Source organism: Thunnus albacares, chromosome 19 (assembly GCF_914725855.1).
Source record: "Thunnus albacares chromosome 19, fThuAlb1.1, whole genome shotgun sequence".
NCBI lineage: Eukaryota > Metazoa > Chordata > Actinopteri > Scombriformes > Scombridae > Thunnus > Thunnus albacares.
In genome coordinates, this window is record NC_058124.1 from 22523406 (window position 1) to 22544844 (window position 21439).

General features: G+C 39.1%; 2 protein-coding genes across 3 annotated transcripts in view; one reads left to right on the forward strand and one right to left on the reverse strand.

Moving 5' to 3' along the window:
• Nucleotides 1-668: 668 nt before the first annotated feature.
• Nucleotides 669-12459, reverse strand: LOC122969516 (lysine-specific histone demethylase 1B). Its single transcript, XM_044335247.1, has 21 exons — nt 12274-12459; nt 11831-11973; nt 9373-9494; nt 9171-9260; nt 8873-8984; nt 8659-8772; nt 8529-8567; nt 8169-8361; nt 7624-7808; nt 7325-7495; nt 7127-7201; nt 6898-7032; nt 6637-6808; nt 5681-5808; nt 5179-5310; nt 4990-5064; nt 4585-4701; nt 4152-4277; nt 3699-3821; nt 2840-2992; nt 669-1947 (listed from the first exon to the last, which is right to left on the reverse strand). Exons 1-21 carry the CDS (start codon nt 12287-12289, stop codon nt 1864-1866), a joined length of 2505 nt encoding a protein of 834 aa, XP_044191182.1. The 5' UTR covers nt 12290-12459; the 3' UTR covers nt 669-1863.
• Nucleotides 12460-12710: 251 nt separating this feature from the next.
• Nucleotides 12711-21439, forward strand: part of LOC122969515 (Na(+)/H(+) exchanger beta-like) — a 38568-nt gene continuing 29839 nt past the window's right edge. Inside the window, exons 1-15 of one of the 2 annotated variants that reach the window (XM_044335244.1) lie at nt 12711-13175; nt 14973-15032; nt 15131-15196; nt 15550-15659; nt 15763-15839; nt 15944-16099; nt 16639-16791; nt 17061-17238; nt 18469-18592; nt 18745-18793; nt 18896-19017; nt 19105-19336; nt 20370-20534; nt 20640-20755; nt 20990-21108. In XM_044335244.1, coding sequence (XP_044191179.1) covers nt 13089-13175; nt 14973-15032; nt 15131-15196; nt 15550-15659; nt 15763-15839; nt 15944-16099; nt 16639-16791; nt 17061-17238; nt 18469-18592; nt 18745-18793; nt 18896-19017; nt 19105-19336; nt 20370-20534; nt 20640-20755; nt 20990-21108 — 1814 coding nt within the window. In that variant the 5' untranslated portion in view covers nt 12711-13088. The remainder of the gene's footprint in view (nt 13176-14972; nt 15033-15130; nt 15197-15549; nt 15660-15762; nt 15840-15943; nt 16100-16638; nt 16792-17060; nt 17239-18468; nt 18593-18744; nt 18794-18895; nt 19018-19104; nt 19337-20369; nt 20535-20639; nt 20756-20989; nt 21109-21439) is intronic. The other variant, XM_044335245.1, reaches the window with a different exon arrangement.

The following is a 21439-nucleotide window of genomic DNA, read 5'->3' on the forward strand; positions in this document are numbered from 1 at the left end:
ACCTGTTTGCATGAACAGAAAAACCAAACACTGGCTCTAGAGAGGGCCTATCGTGTTTTTCACAGCCACCACTGGTTCTCCTATATGCTTGGAAGGGAAGGGGTATTAAGTTTGTTGCAATCTGCAACCTCACCGCTAGATGTCACTAAATCCTACACACTGCACCTTTAAATATCACTTACATGTCCATTTATCAATAATTATCCAATAGTAACACTTTGGGCCATCTGCACAATAAGTAGGCTACTTTTGATACTTAAAGTATGTTTAGCTGATAATACTCTTGTAATTTACCCAAGAAAAACTTCAAACACGGGACACTTAATTGTAATTTGTACAGTATATTGTTATATTGCTAGCTAACTAACGTCTAATAAATGGACCAAGTGGTAAAATTGTATTATCAGTCACTATTAGACTGGGCTGCAACAATTATATTCACTTGAACACTTAATCCGTTGCTCAAAATTGTTGCCAGTTTAATTGCTGTCAATCAGCTAATTGATTAATCAATTACTCCTTTCAGCTCTACTCAAATCTTTCCTCAGTACAATGAGATGGAAAGTAAACCCATCCAAGCTCACTTTACAGAAGAGACAATCTCTTCTAGGTTGGCATAAATATTACAATTACTGACAAGAAAAGGGAAACCTAGAGTAAAAAGCAAGTTAAACAGAAAATTATGGCAGTTGATAGCTCTGTTTATTACACACATACATGATAAATACTCAAGCACTGTAATGTCTGACAAACAAGACATGATCATCTAGTTGTACTGATCCAGACAGAGATATGAGGACCTACACATAAAGCTTCATTAGTCAACGTAAATCAAAGAAAGTGAGGACATTGTTGTGCTGTTCCCCAACCCCAAACCTCAGGAACTTACATAATTGCTCAGGAACTAATGCAAGACATATATGGAGGGGATTTTTCTCCTCCTTTGGTTGGCTCTGTTATTTTTTTTCCAACCATCTTCAGAATTGTCCGATCACATAATTTCCTGTTGTTGTCCTGATCACATCCCTGAGAAAGTAAGGGGGCAATCTGGTGTCTTCTCATCATACTCGGTCCTAACGGGGGAATTCAACTTCTCACATACATCAACTATTCATTTCTTTTTCTTACTATTTTAAATCATATAACCGTTCTAAATCAAAAGTGCTATCACAGAAATACTCCAATATATCTAACCTTTCTTTCATAATCATGTCACCAGTTGTACCAACACATTAAACACATATAGAACAATACAAATTCATTACAGTTGTATAAAACATCGGTAGGTAACTCTCGGAAAAGAAAATGTTTTTAAATATCGCTGCAATATAATCTCTTAAAAGTTGATCCTTGGAGATTAAATTGTATTCATCTGCATTCATGATTAGATGATTTACCAATGTTTCATGCACCCTAAGTTCTCAAAATTAAATTTTTCTGACCATCACAGAAGTACAGCACTCATTAAACTCACAACAAATTTAACACCATCCTGCTTTCCATCACAGCGGACCCAGGCAGAGCTGCACAGGTACTATCCGTTATTCATGTCTTGCTACATTTTGTGTCTTTGCATCTTGTCACCAACAAACAACATTGGATTTTTTGATATAAATATAAAGCGTTTAACTTCTCTTGTGTGAAATATTTGGAGTCAGGCCCTGGAGAGCCCTTCTTGACCCCGCTATTGGAAAGCACGTAATGGCATCTTGCTGATCAGACACATTACAGTTCAGTGAAACATCATTTTCAAGTGGAGCCATTCAGGAGATGCAGTCCGGGTTCATTAACGGTCCGATGTGTTGCTCTGTGCAACCTGTGTGTCCATGCTGGTGTTTTTGAGTGCTCTGGGACTGACAGAGTTTACATAGCAGCCATCTTGCTGGCCTCTCGGACACCGCTCAGGTAGGCTCCAGTCACAGTCTGAGGGAAGTGTCTGTTGGTGGCCTGGTCGCAAAAAAAACCCAGTAAGAATAAATCAGTGAAAAAGAGGCTTTCATAGGAACAAAACCTGCTATGTGAAGATCAAAACATAAACCAGCTGCTCAAATCAGTTCTTAAAGGATAAGGCTGGTGATTTTCTATACTTTTCTTATTGTCAACAAATCTTGTGTGTTGCCAAAGCCTGATATATCTATTCTTCTGTTCTGTAGACCTCCATTGTTGTCCAAAAACTATTAAAAACGAATCAGTGAGCCACACTGCTGCACTGGGTGACATGTACCTTCAGCACAAAGAGTTTGGGTCTGTTAGTTTGTTTAGAAGCATCTCCAAAGACTAATAACAGCGATCACGTTTTCAGTCTCCAGAGAGTAGTTCTGTGGAAGGCAGAAACCACTGCATAGGTATGTGGTTTGATTTACAGTGCTTCATTAACTTGTTGTGCTACATATCAGTTCTTTGAGAAATTCACAATGTAGTAAATGCATAAGTTCCTTGGGAAGGAACATGTCACCCAGTGTAATGGTGGTTATTGACATGTTTCAGCACAGATATATCAGGCTTCAGATACACAGACAATACTTGTAAGTAGATCAATTAATTATTGGTTTGGCTCTGCACATGAGAATTGTTGACAATAAGAAAAATATAGAAAATTGTCAGCCTTATCCTTTAAAGTAACAACTCCATGAGTAAATCAGTAACTGATGTGAAACAGTAGACATTCAATCCACACCCTGGTTAATAGTTCCTGTGCTAAATGGATCCTGGAGGTCATTTCAAGAAAAACAAACAAACAAAAAGAAACTGTTCTGAGCAAACAAAAGAGCACAAACCCCTAGAAACCAAACTTTACAGAAGACATTTTTAGATGTCACAGTAGAAAAAGCATCGTTACCTCGCCAGCAAAGAACACTTTTCCCTGCACGTCTTCAGCGAGGATGTCGTAGGCCTCTCCGCTGCCCCCCGTCTTCACAAAGCTGTAGGACATCTGGGACCACATGTCTTTGCTCCAATGTGTGACAAAGGAATGCAGTGGCTCTGGGACCTCCTGTCAAAGACAGGAAATAACATCAGTAACAAAAAAAACACACTCACACACACACAAAACCACAAGCAAATCTATAAAACTGTGTATGGATGTAATTGATGTCTTTGGTGTTTATAGGAAATGAGCTGCGTATTTCTGAGGGATCGACATGAATCTGCTGTTACCCAATCACTGTACCTTTATATTTTTTGTACTTTTTCAGGAACTCAGGACACTTTGGAGCTTTACTTGCATTTCAATGGAGGAACCAGGATAAAAATTTAGTTCAGCCACAGTCAAAAAGTCACTGCTCCACTAGTTGTCCTTCCTGATGGTCCAGGAACTATCTGGAAAGTGTTTTACGTCATCTCTCTAACATCCATTCAAACGTCCCACAGCATTTAATAACAATCAACAACATTATGACTCTGTGTTGTTACAAAAAATGTGCCACTACTTCTCATTACTGGTCTAAGTCACACCTAATATTCACTGTTTTTCAGATGCAAGCGAAACGCAAGTAGGAACTTGACTTGATTTAGTTCCTGTTCCTGGGACTTTGTGTTGGTTTTTTGTTTGCCTTAGGAGGTTAATTTCATAGTCAGTTAATTCTGTCACATTGTATCGTTGCTGTAATCATGGCTTATCTTGAATAAAGTGTCAGCATTATCCCAGAAATGTCAGTGCAAGTGTATTAGCAGCTCTTTGCAGAATGTGACATTGTTACCTGTTCCTTGAAGAGTTCACGCAGGACCTTCATGCACTCGTCTACCACCTCCTTCTCCTCCATGTCCCGGAGAGAAGGAACAGCATCACCAGTGATGACAGACATGAGGACAGCCTGCTTCCCCTACACACACACACACACACACACACACACACACACACACACACACACACACACACACACACACACACACACACACACACACACACACACACACACAGCATTAGGCACATTATCATCTAGATGTGAAAGTGAATATAATCTGTATCTTGTTATGTTTCTGGTTGTTTTCAAATCGCTTCCTGTTAAACAAACAAAGAAACATAACTCGGCTTCCAGTTACACTCACTCACAGTCCATCACCGAATTCAGTCAAATTATAAGTGTGTAACAGTTCAGCTGTAGGACATTGTTAGCTCCCGAGTCTTGTGAGTAAAAGGAGAAAAAACAAACCTGTGGATTCATGTCATAGAAGACACTGAACATGCCTCTCTTGTCAGGACCCGGCGGGATGTGGCCGAAGTAGTCCGCCCCTTGGATTTTGTTGTCCCAGAATCTGTACGGGAACTGAAGAGCGATCTGTAGGAGGATTTAAAATAATACTTTAGCAATACAAGGAAGCAACTTACTCTAATCATACACCTAGTTTATCCAACTTGTCAGCAGGACATTATGATCGCCAGATTTCAATATTCTGTAATCACGTCTATTAATCTGCCATAAAACAAAATGTTCTGAATGAGTGCAAACACTTCATACACAGTGGCTGATAGAAAAAAGAAACTTTCTTTCACAGATACAAATTTAGCAATATTTGCCTGACAGCCTTCACAGCCTTATGTGTGTTACACATAAACTTCCAAGTAGTTGTTTTCACATGCATTACTTTTTCTATGATACCCGTTCCCAGACTGTGGATCGCTTTCAGTTTCCTCTCAGGAAGTGGGGGGTTGAACTGAATCACGTTCTTTTGAAGTAACGTCAACGGGGCTGTAACAAGAACCTAGAAAAGAAAAAGTGAAAGAGTAGAAGTAAAACTGAATAATATTGCATGTTGAACAGACTCGAGACTCAACAAAAGATACTATCTATAGGAAAATCTGACCTAACTTGTGTTCAGTTTTAGAAAATACAGATAATATTCTTGAAAATTAACTAAATTGAGGTCTGGATATGGATATTGGAGATTATACAGCAACATGAGGAAGAGTCAATGAAAGAGAACTCCTCATTTTGTTCTAAAGAATCAACCCTCTGCAGCATCGTCATCTCTCTATTAACACATTTTTACCTTCTGTGCTGTCCACTGGGACCCACTGGAGGAAGTAACTTTGACAGTGTCACCTGAGTAGTCAATGGCTTTAACCTAAAACAAAAATGCACATTTGATTTTTCACTTTGAGATTCCTCTAGGTCATATACACCTTAATGTAACAGAGATACGAGTGGCAGCTGGAATTAAAATGTTTGAATTACACACCGGACACTTTGTGCGGATGTCGAGGCCCTCAGCCAGTTTGTGGAGTAAAGCAGAGTAGCCCTTGGTGAGTAAAGTGTGGTCTCCTGAGAACTGGGCAAAAAATTCATTGTGGTCCCAGGATCTTGCAGATACCTACAAATAAAAGAACATTTTTAATCACAATTATCTTAAAGACACAATATTAAAAACCATCCAAACAACAAAATAATCTGTCAGAATGCAGACATGTCATTAAATGTCCCTTTAAAAAGTTTTCTTAAAGCTCAGAACAGAGAAAATGACTCAACATCTCTACACAAACACAGACACATGCACTGTTGTCATTTTCTGTGATAAATTATTTCCTGATTTTACATGGCACAGGTCCAAATTTAGAAATGTTTGTAAAAAAAATCATCCAGCATGAAATTTCACTCCATCAAAACCTCTAAAATTCTGGTGGCCCAGGGACACTTCACTGCAGAAAAGTCTTGCAGCCCTTTATAGTTTGACTTCTTCAGACCTGGTCTAGCGTGCTTCCACAGGCGTATTCCAGGTTGCTGAGATGAAACTGAAGCACCTTCTCCTCCAACTCACTAAACTGGATTCCAGACTCCTGAAGAAAGTTCTTTTTCACCTCTTGGACTTTTTCTGTAAAAAATAAAAATGTATTAAAAATAAATTACAAATTTGTGTTGACAACAGAAAGCAGGAGTCAGGACATTTTCAGTATAAACGTTGCAGCAATTTATCAGATTTCTGAGATCATCTGCACTGATTCTGGTGTGAACAAAACAGCAAAATTCCTTGTAAAGCAGGTTAATGTAGGTTTGAGGGCAGCGTGTGTGAGAATAAAAAACACTCCCTCTGTGCGGTGTCCTTATTTTTCAACCCTAAATGTTTCTGGCAGCAGTTTTAACCATAAAAACCTCACCCATCTACAACAATTATGTCATTATTTCTACTGACATGTATGAATCTAACCCTAATCGAAAACAATTTGACAGAAACAGAAGTTGTTTAAGGCTAAATGTAGGGAAAACCTACATTGTTTTATTGTAATCCAGCTGCATAAAACATGCGCACGTATCCCTTGCAAGTCCATGAGTTTTCCACAACACGTTCCTGCAAATGTTTCACAGTGAAAGCCTTATTAAGAAATAAAAGATTTCTGTCCACTGAAGCGCTAAAGGGCTTTTATTTGGAAACGGATACAGGAAGTGTTGAGTTTGTATTAACAGCATAATGCAGTAACTTTAATAGGGCAAACGGGAGTGGATCAAAACGAGACCTTGCACTAAAATATGACCAATTATACTTGTCAAACAGAGGGAATTTGAAATAAAGGCCTGTTAACCTCTGCAGTTGAGGTAAAATAAAGGCCCCAGTCACTATTTGAGGAAATACGGTCTGTCTGTAAAAGCCATTGGATCTTAGATGGAAATAATCATGCTGTGTTTGGTGATAACAGTTCAGTACCTCCCAGCGGTGTGTCCTGGTTCTGTGATTTGTCCTTCCTCCATTCTGACACTACGTCCAGGATGGCGTTGAAGTGGAAGTCCATGCGCTTGTCGATAGCCGGGTCAGTAACCTGCCCACCCTCCTGAAATAAGTCACACCGCTCTCCCAGTTTGTGCATCTTGATTCCCATCTGCAGTGGAAGAGTCAAGAGGCAATTTAGAAAAAACACAGATGCCAGAAACACATTCTTATATTTTTGAGCCTATAAAAATTTCTCACCTGTTCACACATCAGAGCGATGGGGTTGTTTATGCAGCCATTAACAATCTGAGCTCCTCGACCCACAGTGACGCCCAGAGAGGTATCATCCCACACACGACCTCCAATTCTCTCCCTCGCCTCGAGCACCACCACCTGTAAACCGATGAAAATGGAGAGTGTGAAGGGGAAGCTCTGTGTCCAGCAAACAGAGTAAAACAACAGGTCTGTGAAGATGTGTGACAGTTACCTGAGTGCCAAAGTTTTGCAGCTGCCGTGCAGCAGCCAGCCCTGAAGCTCCTGCACCGATGATGATAACGTTCTTCTGCAAAAAAGATAAAATGTAGGATGTAAGCCTCACTAAATAAAGGATAAAAAACTTTTTGGTACAGATGTGTGCTGTTGCTGTCTTAAAGCTTCATGATCAAGTGAAGATGAGGACACTCACAGAGCGATATCGTTCAGGGAGCAGAGGCCGTTTGACAGCCAGCACGCCCGTGTTGATCAGACCCTTCCTGGTCATGAAGTGGAGGACCCGATCCATCTCCTGCACACAGCGCACACGCACCAACCCCCGAACAATGATGTGCTGTGCACATTTCTGCGACGTCAGCACCTCCTTTAGAAAAAAAATATATTTTTTTAATAGTTTTAATTTCTTGCTGATTTTTGTAATCATAATCATAAAATAAAGAAATAAATAAATTTTTATTCCTGGTTCAAAAACCTAACAGGTCTGCACTGTACCTTGCAGTTCTTGTGCCAGGAGGCCAGAATAAGGTTGCGCAGAGCCAGATACATGGTGGGATCGCGGGAAAATTCTGGAAACTCATAAAGCTCATCGAGCTCCATCATATCCGGTCTCACGCACAGAGCCTTGCCACACTCATTAGGCTGGTAGAAGGGCTGAAAGTATGGACACAGACCTGGAACTGAGGCAAACAATCAAGATTACTAAACCACATTGGACTGATACCTCTAAATGGGTTCATTATTCCCACTTAGTCCCATATCTCTCTATATATGGGGTAATAATCTGTATAGTATGGTACAGTAAACAATGGCTGCTTACTTAAATTTCACTTTCAGGTTCTTTATTCTTACTTCCGTAGTACACATTCGGCATACATGGGAGCAAAATATCTCCACAGTGCAACATATATGACAGACGAGGCACTGCTAAAAGTCACTAAAAAAAAAATCACTAAAAACAGATACACTGGTCAGCAATAGCCATGTCTTGTGTTGGTACTGCTGAATATGTTTGAGTGCATTTGAGTGCAGTAATTTACTTTGTGGCTGGACGGCCCTGCAGTGATCTGCCCTCAGCTCAGTCAGAGACACGTTGCTGGGAGAGCCTGATGGACTCATTCCAACGCAGTCAGGATAGTAAGCAGCGAGGAAAGGGCTGGCTGGGCTTTCTTTAAACAACGGCGGCAAAATCAGCATTGAATGCCACCAGCTGTCGGTCACCTCAGCCACTCTCTATGGGAATGAAACAGCTTGTGATTAAAGAGAATGATTAAATATCAATTAATCGCATTGGTTGTAGACTTTGCTTAAATGTAGCTAAAGCGAGGCTGATAACATTTAATTTGTTGGAACTATTTGGATCCCAAAACAGATCATAGCATCACTCATCACCAGCTTACCAAGTCCTCTGGTTGGGAGCACTGGTCCGGTCCCTCACTCTGTTAGCAAACACAAAAGATTATCATTAAAGGAAAATAAAAAAGGCACTTTATGAATGGTTGGTTGATTCTTTTTCTATTTCCTGTTTACCTTGATGTTACTGAACTTCATCCCGCAGCGATACGTTGCTGCTAAGGAAGCAGTAAGTTGGATCTCCTTTGTCAGCTGACGCCACTTCCTACAGTCTGGTTTGGTACATTGAACCTGAGAGGAACATTTCAAAATGAACATTTCTGTATTTGTGACATAGAGAATAACCGCATGCAACTGTTTAACAGGAACCAGGGAAGCTGCCTATTCTTACCCAGAAGGGCAGCTGCTGATCTGCCATGAACGCTTTAAGGCTGGGCTCACTTTTCCCGTTACTAGTCCACACCTTCTTCCACGAAGCAAAAGTCTCATAGCCGTCTTTGTGACTAGCATTGGAAATAAGAAAACAAAATTATCATACTTATATTAATTTCTCATGCTGCTACAATATATTTCTACGCTGGACACTGCAAAGTGCTTTCATATCTACAAAGACATGTTTTTTTACAATATATAAAAATAGTATTGTATTGAGGTTGTGTGCAAAGCGGCTCTGTTAATATTTCTTTTACCTTCTGTAGTAGTGATCAAAACATTCGTTGCAGAAATGCTCGCCACATGACAAATGATACCAGCGAGATGTGTATCCATTTTTAGCACATCTGAGAGAAGAGACAGACGAATCAAAACATGCTGATAATGATCAAACAACCACAGCACATCTACGAAGAAGTGATAAAGTAAAGTTGTGATTTCTACCAGGAAAAATTCTACCTTTCCGATGCACTTGCGAAACAAACAGGGTATGTGGCAGAACATCCGGCCTTCTCACACTTCCTGTACTTCTTCTCAGACTGGTCATCTTCCTCCTCTGTATCTGTTGCTTTTCTTTTGCTCTAGAATCCAGTGGAGAGGGTCATCGCCAAACTAAACTCAACTTCATTTATAGAGCATTTTATACTGGGGATGCACCGATCCAATACAACAGATCTGGTCGGTAATGATGTGACTGAACCACAATAATTACAGTTTCTTCATCAAGGTAAAATTCAGTGTTTCCACTTTGAGTTACACTGAGGCTGCTGATTGAATTTTTAATGCTACAACAATTGTTGGCCTCATCTTAACTCACATAAAAACAATACCAAGTACGTAAAATTATTCAGATTTTAAATCTGGAAAAACAAAGAGCATTGGTATTGGATTGGTACTTGTTACTAGCAGAAACACTGAGCTGAGGTATCCGAATTGGTGTCAGGAGAGAAAAAGTTGGATCTGTGCATCCCTACTTTAAACACAACACAGTTGATCCAAACAGCTGTACAGTGCTGACAGACACAAAACAAAAGAGAGAAGAGGAAATGGAAAAATAAAATAAAAATCATATGTTTATGATAGCACACACAGAAAAAGTAAACTCAAACAACTACAGGCTCAAGCTGGAGGAAGTTCTCCACCATCCAGAGTTTGATGTCCTGATTGAAGTCTGTTAGTTTATTGTAATTATTATGATCTAAGGTTAGGTAAATCTGCCTGTCATCAAGAAATGTTGCGTTTTTATTTAGTATAATAGTACAGTAAAGGGAGTGTATAAATTAAGAGCTAGACCGATGAATCATCTGATAGCTTATCGCAAATATACGGATATTGCGCTGCATATGATAAATAACAAGAAACTGCAGTACAGAAATGACAAAGATGTGTTTGCGGTCATTTAAAAACATTGTCTCCTTTACATAGTTTGTCCACCAGAACGTTGGCTCTGACAAGGTTTAATTTTCAACTGTAAAATATCCCACTCAGCGTGTATCTTGGTCACAATTCTTTAATAACCAAATATATCAAAACATTTGTTTATGTTATGTGATTATGTTGTTTTTTGTGTAAAGTAGGCCTAATTACTTATTAAAATTTTATTTATATCAAAAAGACGATTTCACTCATCCAATTTTTTATATATACTGTATATGCACAGAAAGAGGTGGTTAAAAGCAGCAGTACTTGTGCACCTGAACTCAGTCCTCAGGTAAATTTCCAGTCCCCCATTTTCACCTCCAGGAGGAATATATACATCAATATATACACTTTTACATATAATGTGATTATGTTAAAAAGTAAATATCAGTGCAACAGTTTACGTGGTAACATCCCCGGTTTTAATCCAGTCAGGACTTTTTGCCCGTCATCCTCTTTCTCTACTGACTATATTCTGTCAATATAATCCTTAAAAATGAATATGGCTGATCACTATCAGATAGGCTAAGTGATTAATCATCAATATCGGTATCTGCCGCAAAAATCCACCATGAGTTGGGCTATGTATGAGTGACTAAGTATAGAACCACGGGGGGTCCCACGGGAGATGGGGGGGCTTTTTAATCAGAATCATCTTTATTAACCAAGTATGTTTACACGTACACGGAATTTGACTCCTGTTTAGTGGCTCTAAGTGTACCTACACATAACCAGATGCGGACTTTACCATAAGGCAAGGTAGGCACCTGCAGGCGGCCCCCAAATAAAAGGGTCCAAAACAGCTATAGATATATTATGTTGTTTAGATATGAAAAATATTGAATTATGTTACTTTTCTAACTCATTGTGCCCCAAAATATCTTACAAAAGGCCCCAAAAGCATTTTAAAAATATGCAACTGTATACTTCTACTGCAGAGGAAAACAATGTACTATCACATTTACCTGACAAATAACATTATTGGTGATGTTGCAGATGAAGATTTTACTCACAAAATATAATAAATAAAACATGATGCATATTATTGATTAAACTATCCAGCATTATATAAGAATTAAAAGCTCCACCTTGAACACAAGTTCATTAAATTTAAATAAATTGCGCATCTAATAACCCCAAACTCATTCTTCACTTTTAAGTAAAAATTTGCATGCAGGACTTTTATGGTATTTTTTCTGTGTGGTATTAATAGTTTCACTTAAGAAAAAAGTTTTGACTACTAACACTGCCTCAGAAAGGATCTATATACAAGTGAAACCGTTTCTGTGAACTGCAAACAGGATACTAATAGTGCAAAGGTGTGAAGAGCGTGCGAAGTGCTGAGATTAATATTGAATGGTTAAAAAAATGACAAGTGACTTTATATACATTCAGTAAGTCTTAAGGGAAAGGAAGGTTAAAAAAAAACAAAAAAAAAAAAACACACGAGGCATGTCTGTGCTCAGCAGGCAGACGTTTTGAACATGCTGCAGGTTACCTGTCCAGGTGGAGGGTTGTTGGTGCGCTTCACTCGGACATTGATCTGCCTCCCGGAGGAGCGCAGGGTCTGTCCATCCCCCGGTGACTCCCCGGAGCTCCTCTTCTTGGCTCTCCGGGCACCAGAGGCATTCCCAGAATAGTCTAAACATCAGTGAACACATTATATATCTCTAACAGTGGACAAATGCAGTGCAGCTCAGTTCAAATGGGGCCTTTGTTATGTCTGCTGGCTCTTTATAACGGACACCATCATGCTCAAATGCAACCCACAAACAAAGCTAACTACAAACTGCTAAAAGTAAAGGACACACAGGTGAAGTAGCAGGTGAAAACAGACACAAATGGGACAAATACACACAGCAGCGAGCCGTTTAAATACTGAGCCTGTCACATTTAGCATGTAACTGTTAGCGAGCAGCTGCAGCGTTACTGAACACTGACCTGCGTCCGACAGCATGGCACACCGCGGCGGTTCTTTAAATCCTGCAGTTTATTGACGTTTAAAGGAGTTTGTGTGGCGGTTTTTTAATTGTTAAACCCGTCTCTCTTTTATTGTTGTGGTGGTGGGGAGGGGATCAATGCGCTGTTGTTGCCAGAAAACCACTTCCTGTGTTTAAAGAGGAAATGGGCGTTTCGTTTACGCGATGTTTTTGTCCTAGGATGGCGAAGTTGTGATCCTCCCTACTCTGCCACTGATTGGCTTACCCTGATATTCTTACCCTAACTCTAACCAATCTCATTCCTCATGCCTGAATCTAACCAACCCAACCAACGAAGGTAACGAGTACTAGCCAATCAGAGGCAGAGTAGGGCGGGTCATGTCTTCGCCATCCTAGGAAAAAAGGGCTTCGTGCACTGCTGAGTTTTGAGCTCCGCTACGCTCCGTACTACGCGGTAACCATAGCAACGGTAGTACGCCGGCAACATAAAAGGGGCAAAGAGGGAGAGAAACGTTAATTTTAGACGGTTTACAACAGAGATTTGATGCGAAAAACAACTTAAATTGAAGTTAAGTTTCTGTTTGGGTTAGCTCGTTGTTATTAGTTGACTTGGACCTAAACTTGGACCTATTTATGATGTTTTAAACTAACTTGTGTTAATGATCTAAAAGTGACATATCGGTGTTTTAACGTTAGCCAAACCAACTGAAGTCAAAATGCGTCGTGAAGCGAAATTTAAACGAACTGACCATGTTTAACAGCTAAACCTGCGGCTAAAGTAAGAATTTAAAGCCAGAAGTTCATCGAAATTTGCAAATGGATTCAGGCAAAGTTGTGCACAGAAGAAAACTGGACATTCCTGCAATCAGATCGAGAGCATCAGACAAGAACCAGCATATTCAGGTAAATAGTTTGTTTGTTGGCGTGTTTACTAATTATACTGTTGAGGTGCCTTCTAATTTTCAGATAAACAACTCCCCGTTTATCTCATAATAATATGAATGACTAAGATTAAGACAAACAGACTAAACTAGAATAAATAAATCAACAACAACTAAAAAATATAAAGTTATTTGATGCTGTTGAAGGTCTTTTACATTAGTGATGTTTGTAAAAAAAGAAAAAAAGCTCTTATTTTCGACTGAAAAATACACAAAATGTTTTTTTATTAAGGAAAAAAACACACAGTATATGTAATTGTACTGAATTTGGGCAAAATTGCATCAGGGCCTCTAATACAATTACAATTACAATAATATTCTTTGGGAAAATGCACGACTAAAACACTATCAATTGAAATAAAACTGACCATAACGCAGACCCTACATTATTCTTATCACTCTGTCTTGTGGACGGAGCCCTGTCAAAATCAGATTCTTTAATACATTTGTAATTTCAGTTGATATTCAGCTTATACTGTATATTGTATAAAAAATGTGTAATGAATGAATGACCTCAAATTAATGCACAGATGGTTCAATCTCCTTTTGAGACAATTATTCAGCAAGTAAACAGCACCTTGTGTATACAACTTGTGTCTATAAACACACCAGGGGGACTAAAGGCTTTAATAAAGGAAAAAGAAACAATTACATAATAATATCTTGTAAAGCTTACAGAAGTTATACGTTTTAACATCTTTTTTGTTTGTACATTCAGATATTGAAGAAATGTATTGTTTGATATGGAAAAGAAAGACTAGGACAGCACTCCAAATTGACTTTTTTAATTGCCACATTTACACATAAACACATAAAAGCCTTTACACATAAAAGATATTTCTTTGACTTTGTTAGTCAGAGAAAACTTATGCAGCAATAGCCAAACTCTTTCCCTACAAATGTCTTCTACAAATATGATGAGGCAGATGGTGTAGTTGATGTCTTGTGAAAAAGGGGCAGACAGCTAATCCATGACCGGCTGTCTACTATAAGACTGTCATAAGGTGCCATGTGTAGTTTGATGTATTCACTGTACTTGATTGGAACTTTAAGGCAATGGGTTTTTGGGTGCCAGTAGGGATCATCATATGTCAAATTGTCACTTATATAAAGGGTACGTTATACAAGCATAATTATACCTATAATTGAGATTGTAAACAAGTTACAGTTTAAACTTTTGTCAAAATAGATGACCCATGATACCACATTTTATCATAGAAAAATACTATTTGACTGCACTGTTTACATACTATAGTGATAATGTTTGCAATTATAAATATTCTTACAATTGCCAAAAACAGTGAATAGGGTTGTTATGATCACAGAAAGTGTATTGAAACTGGAGAATCTCCATTTTTGTATGAGAATATCATTTCTAAAAATAGTTAACTAATTTACCTCAGATATGTCTACCACTGCATTTATACCATGACTCTTGTAAAAATGCATATTGGTAAACATTGAGAAACAATACTGGATTATAGGTATTGGCTTAAAAAAGAAAACGATGATTCTATGGACTATCTTTTATCTCTTTCTCCTATAACTGACTATGGATCTGGAAGTCAACTGAACTGTTGAATATTATAAGACAAGCCCGAAAATCAATAGCTGAACTTTAGTATTTACCATTTACAAGTGACATTAGAGGACATATAAGGAGCTGATAACAGCAGGAAAGACTTAGGAAGCCAAATGGTAGATTTCTTTGATGAAGTTTATAAAATAAGCAGGATCACTGGCTGTATTTTCTCAACAGATCAGTGCTAAAGGTCTTGAGCTCAGTAAGGTGATTCGTCTTCTTGAAGATCCTTTGACAGTAAGTTAAAACTTTAATGTCATCAGACTTTTTGTTGTATGTTCAGTTTTAAGTCATTTTATGTGTCATCATGCTGAACATTCTGTTTTTTACTAAAGACGAACTTGAAGGAGAGGCACCTTTTTGTACTGAAGAAACTACTGAAGAGAAGCCAAAATGGTTTTGTATCCTTTCTTCTGGATTTAATCTTCCAAATTAAGCTGATAGCACAGACCTCCCTTATAATGCCTCTCTGGTGTCATATACTGCTGCAGATTGTCAAATCTTCCTCACTACTGTCCCCCCGGTACCGTGATGGAAATAGATTTGCTCTTATGCAACCTGAACACAGAGCTCAACGTGATTCCCAAGGCTCTAATTTACTGCTGTATCGCTGTGTCAGTCAGCATTTTCCCTGTTCAGAAATAACCTCAGGTATCACGATGGCTCTTTGCCCCATCACTTCCCTTCCCTCACTGGGATTTAATCTCATTATAAGCAAACGGCAAAATGTTAAAACTTCTTAAACTATTTCAAGCTGTTGAGGGAGCTGAAAGGTGTCGCCAAAATCTTGAACATCTGTGCTGAGAAAGTGAAGGATCATCCTGAATATGTGCCCGTTTTGTGTGAGGCACTTAAAATTTGTGGGTAAGGGTCTCAAATATTTTAATTATACAAAGAAAATACTTTTTTTTTTTTTTTTCTTGTGGCATTATCTGAACATGATAGTGTTGCTCTGCTTTCATCTCAGGCTTCCCTTCCTGAAGGAGAAGGCATCTGATGAGCTGAACTACGCTCAGGACGTCACAGAGTTCCTCTGTCACATGGGTACACAAATCACTTATTAAAGCATGTAATAGCCCTTTAAAGGAAGTTCTTTAAACAGGAGTGACTTTGAGAGGAGACTCTGACAGGTGTGTTTTTCTTGGCAGGGCGTCTGATGAGAGTGTCAGATGCTGAAGTGAGGCAGCAGCTAGTTGAATCTGTGAAATCGTTCTACAGCTGTGTGGCTCCTAAACAGCTGCTCGATGGTACGGACCGTCCCGCCAAGACAAAACCTTGGACTTTCCACTCTAGACTTTCACTAAGTGAGGCTCTCTCATGGCTTCTGTGGTGGCACAGTTCTGTTTCTTCTATTCTTTTTTTTTCTTTTCTTGAATTTAACTGATACGTCACAAAGCTGATGTTATTAATATTGGCTTAAATGACTCACAAATATAATTGTCAAAGTCATTGTTCAAACAACTTGCCTACTGTATGCATCTTTGTCCATTACTGACACAGTTTTGTATGCATAAAAATTAATATTGGCTGATACATTTTAATACATTTTTAACAGATACATATACTTGCACTGGTTCCAGAAATCCACCATCAGTTAGGCTCAAATTTTTATATCTTTTGTATTTATTTTCTTTCATATTTTCATTGTTTTTTCTTTCCTTTTATTACTGTTGTATCACTTTTAGTTATCTGTGTTGTTCTTGTTCATTAATTTCCTATCAAGAGGCTTTTTATTTTCCTCTTGTGTCTTCTTTTATTTGTTTGTTTTATTTCCTTCTTGCATTTAACATCTTAAATCTATTTATTTTACTATCTATTCTTTTTTTAAACTCTGTTTCTGCAGGGCTACAGCCGACCTCTCCGGGCTACAGGTTGCAGCTGCTGGAGCGCAGTGACCTGGCTAAGACGCTGCTCCTCTCCATGGCCGCTCTGGAGAACCAGCCTGCCATCAAGCTGCAGCTCCTGCAGACACTTAAGATCCTCTCCAGCTCCTCTGGTCAATACTGTTTTTATTCTGGATCCGTGGAGGGAGGGTAGGAGGGGATCAGTCAGACATGTCAATCTGACAGATGACCTCCTTCATTAGATAAAGTAGCCAGCCCTCAAGAGCATAAATCATCTCATTACCAAATAACAATCAGGCAAACAATCAAAACAGTGATTTTAAGTGTCCTTGTGTCAATGTCAGCAGGTCAATGGCTTGTTTTGTTTTGTTTTTTTACATTAATTACATCTCTTTAATTGTATTTCATTTTACAAACATAGATATGAACTGTGCTTTAATGCTGAGTGCACAGGGAGCAGAGACCATCTGTCTCCACATGAACGAACACGACCCGTCCGGTGAGGTCCTGTTCCACTCCTCCGAAATCCTCTGGAACCTGCTGGAGAGAGGCGGCAAGGACGAGGTCACCGCTCAGCTCAGCAGCATCGAGTGTGTCGTGTATGTGTCTCATGTGGTTTTAAGATGTTTTCACACGTGGCAGATGAGGGTAACATGCCAACCTAAGTGTTAAATTTCACCTCCAGACATGTTTTAAGACACATAGAAATATGCTGCTTGGAATAATAATTTATGTCTAGTGTGGTTTTTCCACATGCCTGCTTTAAAATGACATACTGTATATACTCCTTCTCCCTCATTAAATCCAAACGTTTGACTGCTGGACACAAGATGTCTCCTACCTCCATTCTCAAAAAAGTCCACTCTCAGTGTTTATGCACTGGTGATTTCAAGTTTCACACTTTTGTAAGTTGCCTGTTGAACCATAATCAGCTCCAAAATGGTTGTGATGTCACACTTCATGCTCATATGACTACAGTCAATGGTATGATCACCTCTTAAACTTTAAGGTGAGCACAACTTTCCTCCTTCAGCAGATTAATGTGAAAACAGCCTTTTAGTGTTGAACTCTGCTCATGTATCATTCTGCACAGTGAAGCTCAAACATCCAAGAGAAGTAATAAAAACACATTTTTGAGGCAGGGGGACTTAAATTCATATTTTCATTCATTCATTCACTTCTGAAATGCCAATTATTTTGTTTTTGTGAACTAATTCTGACATTTATGTGATCCTAAAATGTAAATTTCCTTTATAGGGGCACACCACCAACTTTACACATGAAGTTCAGTTTACCTGTCATAAGGAGTACTACTCAGCCTGAAAACACTTATATAACATCTTCAGTTTTAGAACATATATATGATGTCATGTCGAGTTTATATTAGATTGGGTTTGAGACTTAAACTTTCCAACAGAAAGCCTTTAATACAAACTGGAGGTTTTAAGAAGAGGTGGATAGTTTTAAAGGCAGGGAGCGTCTAATAAAAGTTGCGGTCTAGTTGCATTATGGGGATTGTAGGATCCAGTTTATATCCAGTTTTTGGAGTTTAATCCATACTTGGGACTAAAAATCTGGATGTTTTATGCCCGACTGCATCGATTTTGATAATTCCTTTTTTTTTTTTTTTTTTTTTGATGTGCCTCTTGTGAGCCCCCCAAACTTTACAGAAGTGCAACACTAAATCACCGGAGTTCCCCTTTAAGAGCTTTAAGATCAATCAAGAATAAATGACCTTCCATCCTTTAAAGAAATGTTTAATCATCTTGTGCTCTCATTTTGAACAAATGGATATTAAATCTTTCACTTTCTGTTCATTTGTATCTTAGCTCTCTGAAAGAAGCGTTTTTTCACCAGCTGCTGAACGGTTTCCGACATTCTGACTTCCAACTCAGAAATGATCTGCTTGTGATCACAACTCTCATCGCTGAAAATCCCAACTCTCTGCTCATTGTGAGTACAGGACAGAGAATTAAATGATGAAGTAGTAATATAATCTTAGAAATGTATGATTGAAACATTATGCGGATAATATTCTCAATCACATAATTGTCGGTATGTTATAAGCTGTGTAAAATGTGCTGCTACATGTTTCTGATTTCCAGGAGAGCTTATTTGCCAAACAGCTCATGGGTTTTATCACATTTCCAGAGTGTAAGACAACTCTTTCCTTATACATTTTAGTTTAGTTTTTACATATATGAATACTACAACAGCAGCTTTCATGATAGCAACTTTTCATCATTTATATTTTAGTGAAAAGTCACAACCCTTTGGTCCGTGACCTCAAGCTCACCTACAATAACGAAGACTTGAAGATGAAGAAATTGCTTTTGAATCTGTTGGTTTTAATGTCAAAGGACATCGCTGCTCTTCAGGTCAGTCACAGTGATTTTGTGAATGTTTATAAATGTAGTGATAAATCTAAATGTATTGAATGTATTCTCCATGTTTTCCTCTCCCAGCTTTATAAAGAGGAGCAAGTCATGCTGGCTCTGCTGACACTCATAAAGCCGCCGGCTGCCTCTCCGGAGCGCAGGCCAGGTTTGCGTCACTGGTCCTCCAGCCAGCAGGAGGAGCTGCAGCTGCAGGCGCTGGCTGTCCTCGCCACCGTTGCTCCTCTCATGGTGGACGACTACGTGTCATGTCAGGGAAACGCATGTATGCTGCTCCTGCTGGACTGGTGCGTCGGGCAAGGTGAGAGAGCAGCAAACAAAAGGGGAGAGACAAATAAGAGGCTAAAGAGAGTCTGTCCTGTATCTGAAAGGTCAGAGGTCAAACAGCAACATTCATGTGTCCTACCAGAGTGCCCTTGAGCAAAACACTTAGTCCCTGCTCACTCACTGTAAGACACTGTGGATCATGTAAAAGCCGAAAACCATGCAAAATGCTTAGAACTGATTCTTTAATAAACATTTGAACAGTGTTTATACTTCAACAGACACTTGAAAGTGCTTCAACTTCAACTGAGATTTCAACCGCTTTAAGTGCTTCAGCTGCAACTTGCATATTTACATCCAGGGGCTCTGCTGGAATATCTTTGCATGAAGTTCAAAAAACTCCTTATTTATCTTATACTGGCTCTTTATGCAGCACCTCAGTTCAGCCTCTGTCTGAAACAGGCCGTTTTAGCTCCTGTCTCTTTAAGGCCCTCCTCCCCATGAGCCCATTCTGCTCTGATTGGTTTTGGTGGATCCAGAGGCTACTTAAACAAACAGTAGTTGTCAGATTTCTCTTAATCTCCTGCTCTTTACTTGAAATCTAAACTTCTTAAATACATTCATACATGTTTGAACCCAAATCCAAAATATACAAGTAGCAATGCGAACAAACCAGGGAACGGATGGCCTTTTGTGGGCATGTGTGAACAATCTGACGTTGTCACGAGAGGGAAATAGAAGTAACTTTACAAACCTTCAGAGCAGGCTGAAGCCCTGACTTTTGACTTGCAGGGAGCATTTTTACATATGTTCACCTCAAGTTTTGACTTTGATCATCATCAAGACAAATGACATTATAACAGTATGTAAATGACAGAAAATCACAAAAAGCATAATATGTCCCCTTTAACATTTAAAGAGATTTTAACTTGTTTACACTGTTTGCATCTGCAGTTTTCCGCACAAGTGAGCACACTTACTTTAGCCTTGTGTGGTTTCCAGTAATGTCCAACCAACCAATCACTCCACAGTTGAAGAGTACACTTATTATCCTTCCTCCTTTATTCCAGATGCTTACTTTGGTCAGGGTCACAGCTTCCATGGCACCGGAGGGAGAGGCAGTAAGAAGGCTCACATGCGGCACTGCGTCAGAGTGTTGAGATCTATGACGTCTCTGGGTGACGAGTCAGTCAACCAGGATCTGTGTGATCAAGGAACCATCAACCAGCTTCTGGGTAACTTAAATGAGAACTTGAGTTACTGATTGTATAGTGTTCAAAATCAGCAGAAACTCATCATTTTACTTCATAAATGTATAAAATACTGTCGGGTTTTCTCAGGGATTTTGATGCAGATGGAAGCGAGTCCTGACGAGGAGGATGCCATCAGCCTGGAGATGAAGTCTGATATTCAGCTGATCCTTTCAGCGCTGTGTGAGACCAACATGCACAGAAAGGTACAGAAGAGCTGAGATAACGACCTTGATAGTCTGTCCTGTATGTGTAAATTATAGAAGTCAAAACACATTTGAATGAGTGCAACATTTTTTCTTTAGCACTGCAGGTATTAAAACCAAATGTTGTTACTTATTATTAATCCTATATTTTATCTAATCAGTCTGCACCTCTGAATACTAATATGCTCTCCATTCAGATCAATCTCTAAACATACTGTCTTTGTTGAACCACAGGAGCTGTTTGGATCAGAGGGAGTTGAGATGGCAGTTCACTTCCTGAAGAAAGGCTCCGACAAGTTTTACAGCGGTCTGGGACACAACAAGCTCGTCCTCTCCACTGTGGACTGTGTGTGGTCAGTTCAGCGAAACCGCAGCTCGCTTTGATAGATTAAACTGTCAGAAACATAACAACAAAGACTTCAGTTAAACTCTCTGTTAGGCCTCTTTCCTTTGGAGGATTCAGCTGCTCAGTTGGAACACAATCTGATTGATTATTGTAGGAGTGTAACAGCTGTGGAGGTCATAGGTTATGTCCTTTCCTGTATTTTGTCCAAAGTCATTCCCTCACTCATCCACTACTCCTTGTATAACAGACACTCGGTAGTTTACTCTATAGTGAGCAGTAAACTGAGATTTCAGACGCTGAATCATCTTCAATTGGTGTCATCACTGACATGTGTAGAG